Consider the following 17,745-nt stretch of genomic DNA (forward strand, 5'->3'; position numbering starts at 1 on the left):
CCACAATTTTGGTTGCGATTCTCGTTTGTCAAGAACGGGATAACCGACTGCCTTGATGCAGAAGCACTGGTCGCTTTTTGTCACAACTGTCATGATGAGGGTGTATTAAACACCCTCGCGCGGCGTCGAGTTCAGACTTTCGCCGAGCTCCCAGAGTTGGTGTCAAAATTTTGCACCATTGAAGATGCCTCGTTGGCTCAGAAATCAATCCGCTCAGGCAAATCGAAAGAATACAACCTCGCACAAGGGGAGCCACCTAGGCGCCCCGTGCTAGTAGAGGTATCATGGAAAAGAAGGAAGACAGGATCACTGACTGCCCTGGATGGACTGATGGATCAACCATGCCCTATACACTCCGTCTTGTTAAACACCAATTCAATCCACAACCTTCGAGCCTGCTGGGTCATGAAACAGGTGGCCAAGAGTGGTGAGGCTCTCCTCGCAAATAGGCCCGCCATTAATTATACCACAAGATCCTCAGACGAAGCCGAGGTCTTAATGATCTATCAAACATACACATCAAAGAGTCAAAGAAAAAGGGCTCTGCATGAGCTCAGCCACGTCTAGATACGCAGGATCCTGGCCGTGTGGTTAGACACGTCGATCACATTTGAGCAGCACGATGAGCCGGCGATCAACCGGAGCCGGTGCCCAGCCGCCTTGATCCTCGACCCCATGGTGGACGGATGCCGACTGCATAAGGTGCTAATGGACGGCAGTAGCAATTTGAACCTCATTTATGAGGACACACTAGAAAAAGTGCAACTTGATGCAACTCGCATCCAACATAGCTTCATCACATTCAAGGGAATCATCCCCGGCAGAGAAGCGCGATGCAAGGAAAAAATCACTCTTGATGTGGTCTTCGGCACTCCCGAGAACTATCAGTCCGAGGAGTTGACCTTCCATGTCGTATCCTTCTGAAGTGGTTACCACACTCTTCTTGGGTGTGAAGCATCCATAAAATTCCACGTCATACCCCATTACGGGTATATGAATCTCAAATTGCTATGCCCCAGCGGAGTGATAACCGGTCAGCTCCTGTGCAACTTCTAGGTGCTTGCGAGGCCCAACTTTTGGTACTCACGGCATGGCTGGCATCCTCTTTTAGAGGATAGGTGCAAGGTTGATCTGTATATGAAACGTACCTCGACATCTACACGGTATTACGATGTTGCTGTTTTGTTTAGCGAATCGGTGTACTTTCAACGTGTGCTTAGGTGAGGTTAGAGAGAAGCTTAACGAGAACCTCAATGTGTTCTTGCTTCTCGTCCGTCTCTCCCACAAGTCCTCAGTTTTTGGGACGAACACCATATGTTCTTCGTTATGCCCACGACATGGCTGGCGTCCATCGCTCTGCCTGCCTACACGCCAGAATCGCATATCATGACTTGAACTCAGGTGGGTTGGGAATACCACTATCCCTCTAACCATCTAACCACAGGTTGATTCGCGTGCTAGTCTTTTTTTAGAAATATTAATTATAACCAAAGTATAGGAGGCTGCCAAGCCATATAACGTGCACACCGATTGCCAATTTGGCTAACTTTTTGTACTCACGTATTTCTATCTTCTAACAATTACATTTCTCTTAGTTCATTGTGTCAAACTTCAATCTATTTGCACCACTGTATTTTACATGATGAACTCTACAAATAGAGTTCAATGTTTAATATATTCTTTTTGTTAAGTTAAATTTTCCTCACATATATGTATGCTTGTATTCATTTGCAGGCCGGTCCACCACGGCTCACACAAATTATTGGGCTGGGTGCGTACAAAAAATGCAAACAGCCCATTGGCTCATCTTTATACCCCAATAGAGCAGTTCATCCCGGAAACCTAGCACGTTCGATCTATCCCTAAAAAAAAAAAAAAAACCTAGCACGTTCGATCTCCCTATTTTCTTCTCTACCTCCCACCGAAAAGGTTGCGGCGGCTCGGCAGTTCTTCCCGGATGCGCTCGGTGGCCGGCGGCTGCTTCACCGCAACCCAGCGGCAGTGACGGGCGGCCAGGCGGGCGGCAAGGCGGTGACGAAGGATCCAGCCGGCAGGCCGGAGGTACTGACGGGAGAGGCGGCAAGGCGACGACTGACAACTCCACGATGTAGTACGCGTACAGGCAAGCCCCCCGTGCTCCGTTTCCTTGAGACCCTGAGTGCTGAAATGGTGGTCCTTCGTTGTGTTGAACTGGCGCAGACCTTGAATTGGGGATGTTTCTTTCTGTTGAACTGGTGCAGACCTTGAGACATTAAGTGGTGAACTGGTGATTCTCGAGGCCCTGAATTCATAACGAATATTATGTGGTGAATTGGTGTCTGTTGCAGATCTCTGTAATTCTCGTTATGTCTGAATTTCTACTGAATTCTGTTAAAACCATACTGATTTGTCAGTTGGCTGTGTACGGTCTACTTTTGAATAAATTTAAATCTTTCTTTTGTGAAGTCATGAGTTCTGTTTTTACTCACCTTTGTCTGAGATCACTCATGCCATATTAGGATGGTGATGTTTGCACGAGAACTCTATATTTTGTTACTAGTACACACGTCCATCTGATCTGTTTAGATAACATGTGTCGTTGTCCATTGTGTCATGCTTTCTCCTGTAGTAATGTTTCCGGTCCATCTACTTTGGTTGTGCACTTGACTGCCACCTATGTCCTCCTCTTTGCACTAATATAAACCTTTTTTGAGCTCTATTAAGCTCTTATTTATCTACTTTTCTAAGTGCATTATTATTCATTGAACCTTCTCTGCGGACTAAACTTGGAGGTGAATAAAATGGAACTGTTGAATGGATTGAGGAACAGATGATAGTGTGCATGCTACTCTCAAAACTGGACAGACAAGTGATTCCAAAGGTTAGTTTGTCCAAAAGCAGAATGCATACTAATTTTGTTGGTATATGGTTTAAAAATTTGTCAATAGTGTACTGTTTTATGTGGTTGAATGAATATAATTGACCTCCTTGCTACACACCATTAATGTCAAGCTAACCAACTTTACAACTGAATATGCGAAAATGCCAAACGGAGACCGAGCACCATGGAGGCCTTCAATTGAAAACATCAAAATTCAAACGTTTCAGTTTCAAAAAAAAATCTGAAAATAAATACACATATACCTAGATACATAATGTACATGTGTGCAAATTTTCAGGTAGAAATACATTAAAATGTGAGCTACACAAAAAAGACAATTCTGGGGCTTTTTAGCATATGTCCTGTTCATCTTCAAAGTCCATGATTTTGTTCTTTTTTGTGCAGCTCGCAATTCAAGGTATTTCATCCTGAAATTTTTCACACATATACTTTACATCCTTGCATGAATGTGTATTTTTTTTCCGATTTTTTTGAAACTGAAATTTTTGAATTTTGTCTTTTTTCAAAATAAAGGGCTCCATGGAGCTCGTCTCCAAAATGCCATACTCCTAAATATGTAGTTATATACAATATTTCCCCATTTGTTTCCCCTCGCCATATTATGAGCTTCTATATTGTATATAAAAGAAGAAGAATTGGCTGACTTGTTTCTCTCGCTCCTTCCCCAACACTCTCTACCCCGGGTCCATGTAGATCAAGGTCGCCGTCACCGGATCCGTGTAGATCAAAGTCTTCCGTCATCCTGGTATGAAATTCACCGTTTTTCCCCTTCCTCGTTCTAGATAATGTTTCATCCTGCTGCTGCTGCTGCTCCCCATCTGGGGCTCGGATCTACTATTCTGTATTGCTGCTGTTTATTTAGATTACAAGATTGGATGGGCTCCTCCTGCCACTGTTTAGTTTTAGATAGATTGGACGGACTCCTTGTGCCGCCAGCAAGGCAGATTCAATTGGATTTGTTTGGATTAGGGTTAGATGATTGGCTTAATCAGCCTGTGTTTAAGTCAGAGGACTGAGCCTGTATTGTGTGATGTACACAGCGGCAGGACATATTCTTGTGGTCTGATATGCTTCATTATATATCTTCTTGTGCTCTAATATGCTTCCTTATTAGATAGATTCACTATCATTGTGCGTGCCAGTAAATTTTACAGTATCAATGTGAGGCAGAGTGAGTGGTAGCCTTGTAGGTTTCTCCTTGATTAACTTTGTGAAACATCAATCCACACAAAACAATATTTATAATCTAGCATTGCTTGACTTTCAATTATGATGACTAATTTTGCATTGTTGATCCTTCAACTTAGCATTCCCCTACTGTTATTTTTTTGAGCTGTGAGGGCAGCATGAGATACTCCTACTGCCTTTTTTTATTAAGTTAGAATAGGGTACACAGAGTAATTACTCCTGTACTGTTAATTGTGGGGTATACACAGTGACAGCTATATGATTATGCCACATAACATAGATAACAATTGTTTCAAGTTTGTATCCATGTATTTAATATCACCTCTTCTTATGCCACTGTTGATCCATGCTCACTATGAACGTCTTCTACAGAGAATTGCTTGACTGTTAATTAATCTTCTGTGTACTAGCCATGCATGCATTATCAACTTTTCTGCAAGAATGTACTAGTATCTGCTGACTCTGTTTTGTTATACTTGTATTATTTTATCCAGTTATGTTGCACCGACTGCTGACACCTTAACCCATGTTTTGGGCTTTGAATCCATCTCTATTGATTAATGCATGCCCTGTTTTTTTTGTTCCAACAAGATAAGAGAAGAGGATCCTTACTTCTGGATTCGTTCGTGGAGGCGACTATCCAGTCCCTCAGCCGCTGGAGGGGCCGGCATGTCCGACGCCGATGTATGGAATCACTCCCCGCCGAGGGGAGAACTGGGATGCCGAGTTTTTCAAGGCCGACCTCATCCTGGTATGAAATCCATCGATTTTCCCCTAGTTCTACATCTACTAGTTTGCCCTGCTGCTGTTCCCCTTCCTTCTCCTGGTGAATTGGATCCAGTCAGATAGGTTTGTCTGCCTTGGCACTGTTTAGCTTAGATTGGACGGACTCCTTGTGCCATCACCAAGGCAGACTCAAAGGATTCAGTTGGATTAGGTTAGGGTTTACATGCATGCATGATTCGCTTGGATTAGGTTAGTGGTGCTTTTAGTCAAAGGACAGAGCATGTATATTAGCCCTGCTGTTGCTACTACTAAGTTGCTTTTGGAGGCATCTTCTAATGTAATCCTTGCTGCTGCTACTGCTAAGTTGTTTTTAGAAGCACATTCTAATGTAATCCTTGTTGCCTCTGCTACTACCAAGTTGTTTATTTAACAGCACATGTCTCCTGAATATAGCGGTTTCGAGTAAAGGATTTCAGAAATCTAATATGTCATACCTACTTTTAATGGGAAAACTAATGGTACCTTATTTACAATTTGACCACAAGCTTCATGAGGTGCCTTCTATTTTAGAATTGTCATGTAATGTGGTTTCTAGATTATTTCTTGGAAGCATATATTGCACATGCAACTGAAATCAGGGCCGGGCCCATAGATGTACAAACTGTGCGGCCGGCACAGGGCCCATAAATTTTGGGGGCCCAAAATGTTTTATAGGCTTGTGTATTTATTTTTCCTGGGATGGGCACAGGGCCACACATGGCTGGGCCGCTCGCGCTGGCGCTGGCGCATGAGTAAGCCTCGACCATCTCCCGTCCTAGGTTGTTCTCAAAAAAAAAAATCCCGTCCCAGGCCGCCTGCTCAATCGGTTTTTGATCGATGCCTCGATGGCAGGACGCAGGTTCGACTCGATAGGAAAGGGAACTGAATGGCGAACCTGGAAGGCAGGGATCGATCTCATCTAGAGGAAACTGAACAACGCGGGATCTTGGTTCGGTTCTAGATCCGGCGAAGCTTTGATGGGCGACACAACAAGAGGTACATGAATTACAGCCCTCATTGGTTCGCATCCATGATCCATCGTTTATTCCTCTCGTAGTCTCATGATCTCAGGTTCTCAGAGAGGAATTTTCAATGATATACCCATGGCACCCATGTCATGAGAGTATCTAGTGTTATCTGCTAGCTAGCTGTTGTGATTCTATCATTCTAGTTTTTGTGATCCGATGATATACCAATTGTGATTCTAGCTATCTGCTAGCTAGCTATTGTGTTATCAATACGGTATATACCTAGTTATTGTGATTCGGGTTCTCATGGAGAAAAAATGCTTCTTATATACGGCATATACGATTGGACAGCCCTCATTGTACTCCTAATTCTACTCCTATTCTCCTAATTCCTATTTCCATACATTCACCCACAATCTCCAATTTATATCTGCTGCCGTATGAATAGGTATATTTATATATCCAATTATTATGTAAGACATTATATCATATACATTATAGTTACTCATTAGTTCATTTTAGTGAGATAGGGCCCATTTTTTAGTTTGGCACAGGGCCCCCAATTTTGCTGGCCCGGTCCTGAATGAAATCTTCATATGTTCCAGTCGATTTCCACCAGCCTTAGAATCCCTTGGTATGACTATTTATATAATCTCACAAGGCAAATGTGAAGTTTGAGATCAATGACTGAAACTCAGTTGATTATGCACTAGCAATTCGATTTATATCTATGATATCTTTATGAACACAACTATTATGCAGTATGATGCTGCCCAAATTGTCCTTTATCTTGGAATATTCCTTTATGTTGGGGCTACTACCTATCCAGATCACTAAATGTTATACAAAGTGCTCTTCCAGCTTACACTGAATGATACAAAAGTGTCCTACCTGCCTTTGTTTCTATATTCTTGCTAAACATGCTGACATGTATCTTCATTTATATACCATCTCAAATGTTTTGTGATACTTCTTTGCAGTATTATTCATTTTAATAAATTGAATAACAATCTCGTAAACAATCTGATTAAAAGTTAGCTACAATGAACACATGTGTAGGTAAGTCGAAATGCATATTATCTTGAGGGAGAGTTAAAAAAAATACATGCATTGCTGCAATTTGATTTTTTTTCTTGGTTGTGCGGATGTGATAGTACTTTTCATGTCTATGTGCTGGTTACCGGAATAATAGTTGTACAAGTTTCTTACTCATGCTATGAGGTTACTACTTTTTTCTTTTACTTCCTGAAGAATCAGCTTCTGCTGGTTGCATGTCAAGTACAAAGCTAACACTTTTTGTTGCTTCATTGACATTGATTAGTAATTCTTTATTCACTATGTTTGAAAAAACTGAGTGCATGCTTAATATTGGTTGTTCTGCTGTGTGGCGAAATTCCTTGCCATGCATGTAAGTAATTACTCTAACATGATTATTTTTACTGGCGTAGCTGGACATCTAGACGGCGTTGTTCATAAATGTACTTTCTAAAGTAGTATATTACATATATTGTAGCTGAATACATTTTCTTTTGCTTGGAGACATGTTGAGTTCATTCAGCCTACTAATTAGCTGGAACAAGTTGAGCCAAGAGGTAGATGTTATTTGTTCTTTCTTGCTCTTTCTTTTGTTGATATTCAGTCCTACATTAGCAATGTGTGGAAAGTTTGTCAGACCTCTCATTCCTTGTTATGCTAGAACAGCTCAATTAGCACCAGTTCCCAGCAATGTAGCCAAGACGGTGCAAGTAAGTGGGCATCCAAAGAGGAAAGAAATGACAATAGTCTCCCTACAGCCCGCGAAACATCTGTCATGTTGAGATATATCCTTCTAATGCCGACATCAGCTAACCAAAATTACACAACTGTCGTTGGTCAATAGAAACAGTCGGCTTTCCCATTCCATGCAGCTACGTACTACACCTAGTCAGAACACCGGAGCCCATGGTATGTACTATTTTCTTCTGCCACTTGGCTTGGCCGCGCCATGTTCTCTTCTGCTAACATTCTTTGGAACTCAACGATTCTAGATTTAGCATCCTTCTTTGCCAGTTTGTCACATGAGAAAACAATACAGGTAAGGGAACATTAGAATGAGCCACTCTATTTGGTCTCTTATCAAACCAAACGTTTTGTCATGATTTTGTATTTCAAAAAGAAAACTGTGGAAAGATAAAATAGAAATAGTTATTAGACAAATAAATACCTTCGCCGCTTCAATATATTTGCATTCCTGAACACCAACTTCAGATTCAAGTGGACAAGCCCGTCTCAAATAGAATTCAGCCGAAGGGTGCGAGCAAGCGCCGGAGATGGCGGGACAATGGGCCCATTATACTTGCTTGGTTTATAAAAGGGATTTCTCTGCTCATGAAAGATGCCGCCGGAAGCACTACCTCTTATCCCCCAAGCTCCATTGTTGCCCTAAAGCTCATTTTCGCCCGATCTCTCTCCCTAGCCATCAAAACTTGTTGACCTTCTAGGGTTTGGAGGAGAGGGCCTTCGTCTACACTTCCACCAAGAGATATCGATTCCCCATTAATCCCTTGTGGATCTTATTACTCTTATGTGTTTGGGCACCCGAGACGGAAGAGGTTACCTCAGATATACAATCCATTGCGGTGAAGTTTCGTGGTGGTGTTGGGAGCCTCCAACTAAGTGATGGTGTTTGTAAAGGTTCGGTCGCCGCCTTCAAGGGCACCACTAGTGGCATCATGGCATCTTGCATTATGCGAGGGCGTGAGGAGAATACGGTGGCCCTAGTGGCTTCTTGGGGAGGTGCCTCCACACCGCACCAACGAAGACGTACCTCCCCCCTAAAGGGAGGGAACTTCGATAACACATCCTCGTCTTCACCGACTCCACTTGTGCTATTTCTAACCTTTACTTTGTGTAAGCTATATTGTGTTTGTATCTTGTGCTTGCTTGTGTGCTTGTTGTCGTGCTTACCATATATGTTGTCCACCTAGTTGCATATCTAGATAACCTATTTTATTGTCAAGCCTAATTTGATTAAAAGAGCTAAAAATTTATAGTCACCTATTCACCCCACCTCTAGTTAACCATACTACCCGTCCTCTACGGCTCCACATATATAAGGGGAGGTAGGAGCCTAGGCATCCAACCTACCTATCAACATCTCTCATATGAGACATCGGTATAATACATAGCGGACATGCAGGATGAAGGGTATTATTTCACCATGAGGGCCTGAACTTGGGTAAACCATTCTTCTCATGTGCACTGATGACACACAAGTATAGGGATCAATCGTAGTCCTTTCGGTAAGTAAGAGTATCTAACCCAATGAGGAGCAGAAGGAAATGCCAAGCGGTTTTCAACATGGTATTGTTTGCAAGCACTAAAATTATCGGTAAAAGATGGTTTGATAGCAAGATAATTTGTAACGAGCAACAAATAGTAATGGTAACAAAGGTGCAGAAAGGTAGTCCAATCCTTTTTGCAGCAAAGGACAGGCCGTAACAGTCTCTTATAATAAGCAAATCATTCTTGAGGACACACTGGAATTTCGTCTAGTCACTTTCATCATGTTTGTTTGATTCGTGTTAGCTACTTTGATAATTTGATATATGGGTGGACCGATGCTTGGGTGATGTTCTTATGTGAACAAGCCTCCCACTTATGATTAACCCCTCTCGCAAGCATCCGCAACTACGAAAGAGGAATTAAGATACAGCTAAACATATCATGAAACATATGGATCCAAATCAGTCCCTTACGCAATAACGCATAAACTAGGGTTTAAGCTTCTGTCACTCTAGCAACCCATCATGTAATTACTACTCCACAATGCCTTCACTTAGGCCCAAGTATGGTGAAGTGTCATGTAGTCAACATTCACATGACATCACTAAGTGAAACAATAACATACATATTATCAAAATATCGAACGAATACCAAATTCACATGATTACTTATGGCAAGATTGCTCTCATGTCCTCAAGAACAAAAGTAACTACTCAAAAATCATATTCGTCTTCAAGATCAGAGGGGCATTGAATATCATCAAGGATCTGAACATATAACCCTCCACCAAATAAATCAACTAGCATCAACTACAAGATGTAATCAACACTACTAGCAAACCACAGGTACCAATCTGAGATTTTGAGACAAAGATTGAATACAAGAGATGAACTAGGGTTTGATATGAGATGGTGCTGATGAAGATGTTGATGAAGTTGGTCCTCCCACAATGAGATGATTTTTTAGGGAAAAAACCCTCTCATCGATGAGAGGGTTGGTGGTGATGTCGATGGCTTCGATTTCCTCCTCCCAGAGGGAAGTATCCCCGGCGGAATCACTCCACCGGAGAGCAAAAGTACTCCTACCCAGGTTCCGACTCGAGACGGGCGCTTCGTCCCAAAAGTCCTCTCCTCACCTTTTCTAGGGCAAATGGCTTCATATAGCAGAAGATGGGCCATAGAGGAGGCCAGGGGCCCCACTCACCACTAGGGCACGCCTCGTGGGCACCAGGTGGGCCCCCTCTGGTATTTTTTCTTTAGTATTTTTTATATATTCCAAAATAATTATCTGTGAAATTTCAGCTCATGTTGAGTTGCGCAGAATAGGTATCTCTGATGTAGCTTTTTCAGGTCCAGAATTCCAGCTGCCAGCAACCTCCCTCTTCATGTAGATCTTGCAAATTAAGAGAGAAAAGACATTAGAATTGCACCATAAACTATTATATTGGTAAAAACATCGTAAATAATAGTATGAAAATATGATGCAAAATGGGCGTATCATGCACCTAATTCGATCCTCTATGCATGCCACCAATGATTAAAATCCATCGGTATGCAAGTCAAGGACTGCCAGAATCTACACTAAAAGTATTTTCTTAATTTAGATGCAAATGAATTAGTGGCTGATGGGGTGATCTATATTTTGAATAAACATCCAACTTTGGATAGAATTAAACTGAAAAAATAGTTTGGCAATACATTTTGCTAAAAGAGGCATATCCTAGTAATAAGATGCATGTGCCTCTTCAGAGAAACCTTCCATTTATTTTCTCCCGCGATTGACGAGAAATTTCGTATTGATTGACGAAATCTACGGTCTTAGGAAGTAAATCTTAAAGTTTTTGATATATACCAAAGTTACAGGTGGGCACAATTAAGTTTGGCCTCCAAATATGTCATATCCTCCATCGACATGGTTCTATCCTCCTCATCGTAGTAGGTCCGCCACTATAAATCCACCCTACCTTCCGTGCTTTCGACTCACCCAAACTAGCAATTTTCCTTCCTTTGCAGATTTTCCCCTTAGCTAACAATGGCTCGCAAGAAGGTGGCCCTCCGGTACATCCGCAATGACTCGACGCGGCTCAATACCTTGAAGAAGCGTACCAAGAACCTGATGAAGAAGGCCGGTGATGTGGCCACCTTGTGCAACGCTAAGGCCTGTGTGCTGGTGTATGGCGAGGGCACAACGGTGCCAGAGGTGTTCCCATCCCAAGCCAAGGCGGTGGCTATCCTGAATCGATTCAAGAGCATGACGGAGGTGCCACAACTAAAGAAGACGATGGACCAGGAGACCATTCTTAGCCAGCGCCTCGTACAACTCCGACATCAGGTAGAGAAGATTAGGCGCGAGCGCGAGGACCGTGAGGCCAGGATTCTCTTGCACAAGGCCCTGGTCAGCGGAGACCTCCCAGGAAACATTGCGGAGCTCACAACCATGGCCTGGAAGATGGAGTTAATCCTCAAGAGCCTGGGGGAGCGCACCACGAACATAAGTGGGCAGCCGCCAGTTTACCAAGCCCAAGCACCATATGTCACCGGCGGCATGGACATGGGGTCTCCGATGTATCAGGCGTTGCGGCAGCAGCAGAAGGGATGGCTTGACATGGCGAGGTCCAAAGGGGACCCCGACGCCCAGATCTACAATGGCCACAATAGTGGTCTATGAATATGTAAGAAGGGAGAGGAATTCCACAGGTAGCGCATGACCAGCTACATGTGTCATCTCTTTTTATTTAGATTTGGAATGGCTAATAAGATGGATTGCTTACCTGCATTTTTTTAAGATGGATAGATGACAATCGTCAATAAGATGAGACATTTGGTCTCAGTGTTGCTCTTTTAGTAGAGTCAATTTTAGTCGTTGTTATTGTTATTATGGATCTCTTCCATGCTCTATTTGTTTTATCAGTTAGTTGCAACGTTGAGGTTTTACCTACTCTTTATGTCAACTTGTTTCATCAAGTATATATTTTTCTTGTTGACTCTTAGCACTGCATCAAGCGATCCAACTATGAAGAGTTACTTCTCGGCTTCTGCATCGCAAGATGCACACTGCCTATGCAAATCCTTTAGAGTTGTAGGAAAACGAGAGCACATGTATTGTTTGACGCAAACCTCTTGTGTACTAAAACATTTGCACTACTACATTTCATTTTCGAAACGTGTGATTATAACATTGAGTGCTAGGCCTCTACACCCGCAACTTCTTGGGAAAGTTTCACAAGCAGGTGACTGTTTCGATCAGTTTCATCATTAATCAAGTCCCATGCCACTCCGGAGAGAGCATTGTGTTTGAGCTATACTCAAGCTACTATGAGAACCCCAAACTCTATTGGGTGCATCCTGTCATGGAAGATCTGGTATATGAATGCAGTTGCCACTACTTTGAAAATGAATGGTATCATTTGTTCACACATAATTAGGCCGATGGTGCACCCAAATTCGTTCATTTCACTGCGATACTTTCTAGGGAGGTGGTCAAAATCAGCAACAACAAACGTGGAAGGCGTTGGGCACCTACTGAACTTTAGACTGACTGAATGGGTATTATGACTTTTTTTCCCCAAAACAATCCCCACTCAGCCTGTCCGACCTATTGCTATTTGCAGGACCCTCGGAGGACTAGCAGACAAGAGGAGAAGTGTATATAATATGCAAAAATTACAACATCGTGTACCATAGTCACCCTTTATATATGTAGTCCTTTATAGAACAAATCCAGCTCAAAGGATTTCCATTTTCAAAGCACATGAAATAAAATGCGCTGGCATGTGTCAAGTACATTATGGAGGCTGAAATGCATATAATGTGGTTGCAAATAGAAACATTACCTCGAAACATCAGTAAGTAGTAGCGTAATGGCCTTGAAGGTTTTTCTACACTCAATACAAACCATTACATGTAACATGTCGCAATTTGCTTTTTTTGGGCATGTTTGCTATTTTTAAGCCATTTAGTGCATTTGTATGCTTTTAAACTTTTAATCAAATCAATTCAAACATTATGAAAACTCCTAAAAAACAGCTTATATGTAGTATATTACATTTGAAATTGTATTGAGGTATATAAGATAAAAAAATGTATTGGATGTACAAGTTGAGTTATATTTTTTTTATGCCCTATAAAAGGAGTTGGCCGAGTGTAATACTCGGGCAGGTCGTTTGTGAGTTCTGATTGGTAAGCTTGACGCTCCCACTATCGTGATCTCCATTGCCCATTGCCCACAGATCTAACAACTGGCAATGACAGTGTAGGTCGAGGATAGGTCATCTCTACCATGAATCCACCCAGGGGGGAGGGAAGGACAAAATGCCACTCGCAACAGTGAAATTGAGGGAGGGTGTTAAGAGATAAGTCTTGCAGGTTCTAGAATAGATGGTTTGTTGTAATCTCTTTGGTATGATATAAACCCAATCTAACTTGTACGCCACAATTATTCTGTAATCCTAGTGATCCTAGAGATTGATCAGCAAACACCCTAGCGAGGCTGTCTGGATTTTACTAATATACGATGACCCAAGACCAAAGGATAATGCCTTCGCCTGCATATTCTTTCAAAATCCATCTGTATATTTAACAATTATTATGCACAATATCTTTTGCTTCCTTTGGGGTAGACTTTAGAACTCAAAATTACGAGACAACTTCAAAACTATACCCACTATAATGCTCTAGAGCTTTAAGTACTGTTTTATGAATTCAAATTCAACAGGTGGTCGCGTATATTATTGGGCTATCGAGACTTCAGGTGGGAGTCATACTTTAAGAAACGTGTTGTGGGCGAGATAGTTGAAATATCATTTACATTCACTGTCGCAGGTCACTGGTGTTCTTAGAAGACCATTCTCCCGAGGTATATATCCTTCGAATCTATGTTATTTATGGGATCTGCACATGCTATGACAACTAAATATTCATTTGACTAGGTGTCCATTTTCTTATTTATGCTTTAATTCTAATAAGCACGCATTTTGAAGTGTATATGTGTTCAGGCTTTGTTCACCTACGTCTTGAACTCCACAACACTTGTTGCAGTAGGAAATTCATAATCCAATTACGAGCAGTTTTGTTTTGAGATGTTGTCCTTTGCTTGTGTCTCAAATTACTGACAACACTAACTTTTCGAGAACATGGTTAAGAGAAGGAGTGGAAAGGGTGGCAAGATTGCATGAAGCTCTCTCTAGCTCTCCTTCAAACATGAAAAAATGTATATCTTCTCACAAACGAAAAGGGTTTCCCCCGCTTTATATTATAAAACATCAACCAACCAATACAATCAGCTCAGTGGGGCCGCAGCACAAACAAGCTCAAAAGAAAAAAAAACGAGAGAAAGAAAGAGAAACAAATGCCGACGCCGGCAGCTCAACAAAGCGAAGATGGCCGATATCTTCTCACAAACCTTGTGCAACATGTTGCAGGCCTCGGTCAACTACAAGAATGGAGAGAGTGAAGCACTTTTCTCAAAATTAGTGAAGCACGTCTTGGCAAATTAGTTACATGACGCACTTGATCTTCTTGAACCTCGCACCGTGGATGATGGCAAAGGCAGCTCTAGCGGGCAGGTGGCCTCCAGCTTGTGCGCACCATTGTGGGTCTGGAACATGACCTCGCCGGCAAGATTCAGCTCCAGCCGGAACACGCCCCAGCTGGCTGCGCTCTCCTTCATGAACTCGGCCACCCCGGTGCTCCCCGGCGGCGTGGCGCTCTCACCCGCCGCCGAGACATTGTACACCTCCTCTTCCCTGGTTGGATGTTCCCACGCGAGCCCCCTTGCATCATCGTGATGGTGGCGAGCCGCTCACCGGCGAAGAGAAGCTCGGCGTCGAGCAGCGTGCTGAGCCTGGCACGCATGGCCCAGTTGGGGTTGCACACGGCGACGACGAGGGACACGTCGTAGGCGAGCGCACTACCGTTGGGCCTGGCGAGGGCGAGGCGGGCGAGGGAGGCGTGCTCGACAGCGATGCGGGCAGGGCAGACGATGGCGAAGGCAAAGACGAGGACACGGGCGGCCATAGCGGCGGCCACGAAGAGGAAGGAGAGGATGATCTTGAGACAGCGGCTGCGGCGGCATCTCTTGCCATTGTGGTGGGGGGAAATGTCACCGATGCCGTAGCTGAAGCTCTTACAATTGTGGTTGTCGCCCCAGCTGTCGTTGTGCCATCTTGCCATGCCGTCGCGGACAAGATGCAAAATAGATGATGTAAAATACATCACCAAAAGGTGGTTTTTACATCACCAGGTGTCACCGATGCTCACGCGTGCCGGATGGAGGTCACCGCTCCTGCACGGGACACCCGCTGCAGGTTGGGCCCTACTCGCACTGCAGGCCACCGAGCGTCAGAGGTCCAGGGGAGGCGCTGCAACCATTGCAGCTCTTGGCGCAATGTCGTACTCCCGCAAATGCTCGCCGGGGGCGGCGCGGATGGCCAGAATCGGCCAACGTTGGAGGGGAATGGGTAGGGGAGGTCGGACCTGGCGGTGGTGGGGTGTGGAGGCGTCCGGTGACTGGGCAGCGTGGCAGCATGATGCTGCAAGAGAAAGGGGATCAGCCGGTCTGGAACTTTCATGCAGTGGTCAGGGCTTCGCGTCTGCTGCGTTTAGAGCATCTCCAGCCGCGCCCCCAAGAGCCCCCCATGGCCACTTTTTGTGTGCCAGCAATGTAAAAAGGGCAAAAAAACGGCCCAGTCATGTCCCCCAAGCGCCCCAAAGACCTCAAAATAGCGCCGGCAAACCCAGGCGAAACTCGGCGCGCTGGGGGGCACCGGCGAAAGCAACAACCAATCATATTCCCCCATGCGTCCTTTTTCTTGGCCCACCCAATCACTTTTTGCCTGATGATTGTTCGGGGGCACCAACGGCTGGCTGGGAAAATGTACTCGCGTTTCATCCGGCGAAAACGTTTTGCCCCCTAGGAAGTGATATTTTTGGCCCAGCGATTGTCCGGGGCCTCCAACGGCTGGAGATGCGCTTACATCTGTAGATGCAAGTGATGTAATTTTTTGCGAAAAGACCCAAGATCTATTAAAGATGCTCCATGATACAAGGGACCCACACAAATAAGGAAATTACATCTGAGTCCTTTAGGAACCCACCACCATCCGCCCCACCACGAGTTGACGGGACGCCGCCACTGACGCTGCGGCCGCTTCCAACCCAAGTCGGCGTGACTTTGAAATCCACAGTCGGACTTTGCGATGGGAAGTCTTCAAACTACGCCCCCATCGGGCCAGCGCGTCGCTGTAGAGGCTAGAAGTAAGCACCACCACACCTTCCTCGTCATCAATGAAGAAGGCAACAGAACTGGAGTTGCACATGTACAGCAACCATCCTCCCATATCGAAGCCTGACAAAGGAAAGCCCCCCATCGAGAGGGATATAGAGGAAGAAAAATTCGGCACCGCCGCCATACAGCACAACTGCAAACAAACGATGACCAAATACACAATCACACTGCTAGCTGGCGGCAAGAACAAACCTCCAACTCGCCGACGACTGAATCACCGTGATGGAGAACGAGTTGAGGTAGAAATTATTCCGTCCGCCGTAGTCTCCACCATGCACACGCCAGAGGTCTACCCTATCTTAGCTTTTGGATGTGGCAAATCACAAACTTGCTTATTGATGTCTTTAATTTTTATTTTTTTTGCGAGAGGCATATAGATCTATTAAGAAAGTTCACTGAAAGTATAAAGTATCCCTGACACAATAAAAATTAAATCAACATTCCTAGACAACCGAACTACTATTACCGCCGCCAGATTGAGCTGCTGACGCGCCACTATAGCTGCTCTCATACCGGAGCCGGCCAGACCTTATCGATGACAGCCATGAAGTATTCGTGCACGTGCCCTAAAGGCCAACACCCTGAAGCCGTAGTTATCGCCGTGGAAGTATAAAGTATCACCAACATATGTTGATTTTATGGCTATTGAGCTGAGCCCAGGCATATAGTTGTTTCTCGAATTAACCTAGCTACACACATAGTTGATCTTAGCACTTGTTGATTTCCAGCCCATCATGGCCAACCGAGGCCCTTGTTGGTTTTCCAGCCATTAAGTTCAAGCAAACTATCTAACTATTTTACCAAATCAATAACGGGTATCTGCTCCCCAGCGGGAAGCACGAGTCGTTCGACATCTGCGCGTGGACAGGGAGCGTGTCGGCGCAGGGCGCCGCCTTGGCCGAGTTCCACATGGACCACAAGGGCCGGACCTACTACGAGGTGAGCACCGACCAGGCGAGCATGCCCGTACGAGTCTCCGTCACCCCGCACGGCAGCCCGCTGCAGGGACACTGCCCCACCGCTAGGTGCAACACCGGAAACCACTGCTTCGAGCACTCCGTCCCCGGCGGCAACTGCCACGGCGTCACCGAGATCAAGATCGTCTACTACAACCCATAGGTCCATGTCGATCGGCCGCCTACCTACCTGCTTGCTGCACTGACAAAAAAGGGTTTCCCCGGCTTGCTGCACTTACTAGCTATTGTTTAATGTTGCGGCTAAGCTCGATCGTCAGTGGGTACCTATCGTGTGTTCCGACGAGGTTGTACCATCGTCAGTCGTATACTATCGGATTTGCAGTTTAACTACTACTGTATTTTGTGGTACTACAGTGTATTGCGTAATTAATCGGAGGGAAAACCTCTCTTTTTTATAATGATAACAAAGTATACGTAA

The 17,745-nt window shown here is 44.3% G+C and overlaps 2 protein-coding genes across 2 annotated transcripts; both read left to right on the top strand.

Moving 5' to 3' along the window:
- Positions 1-11,092: 11,092 nt before the first annotated feature.
- Positions 11,093-11,812, top strand: LOC119322253 (agamous-like MADS-box protein AGL80). Its single transcript, XM_037595745.1, has one exon. The coding sequence runs from the start codon at positions 11,098-11,100 to the stop codon at positions 11,731-11,733; it is 636 nt and encodes a 211-aa protein (XP_037451642.1). The 5' UTR covers positions 11,093-11,097; the 3' UTR covers positions 11,734-11,812.
- A 5,354-nt stretch (positions 11,813-17,166) lies between these two features.
- On the top strand, positions 17,167-17,469 carry LOC119324008 (the record flags this gene model as incomplete). Its single annotated transcript, XM_037597726.1, has 1 exon — positions 17,167-17,469. A coding segment is annotated over one exon (303 nt), but the record flags the coding sequence as incomplete, so codon positions are not given.
- Between the last annotated feature and the right edge of the window lie 276 nt (positions 17,470-17,745).

The sequence above is a fragment of the Triticum dicoccoides genome, chromosome 6B (genome assembly GCF_002162155.2).
Source record: "Triticum dicoccoides isolate Atlit2015 ecotype Zavitan chromosome 6B, WEW_v2.0, whole genome shotgun sequence".
Lineage (NCBI taxonomy): Eukaryota > Viridiplantae > Streptophyta > Magnoliopsida > Poales > Poaceae > Triticum > Triticum dicoccoides.

What these genes read in the sequence shown, in the direction of transcription:
- LOC119322253 (XM_037595745.1), top strand. Translation starts at nt 11,098, where the DNA reads ATGGCTCGCAAGAAGGTGGCCCTCCGGTACATCCGCAATGACTCGACG.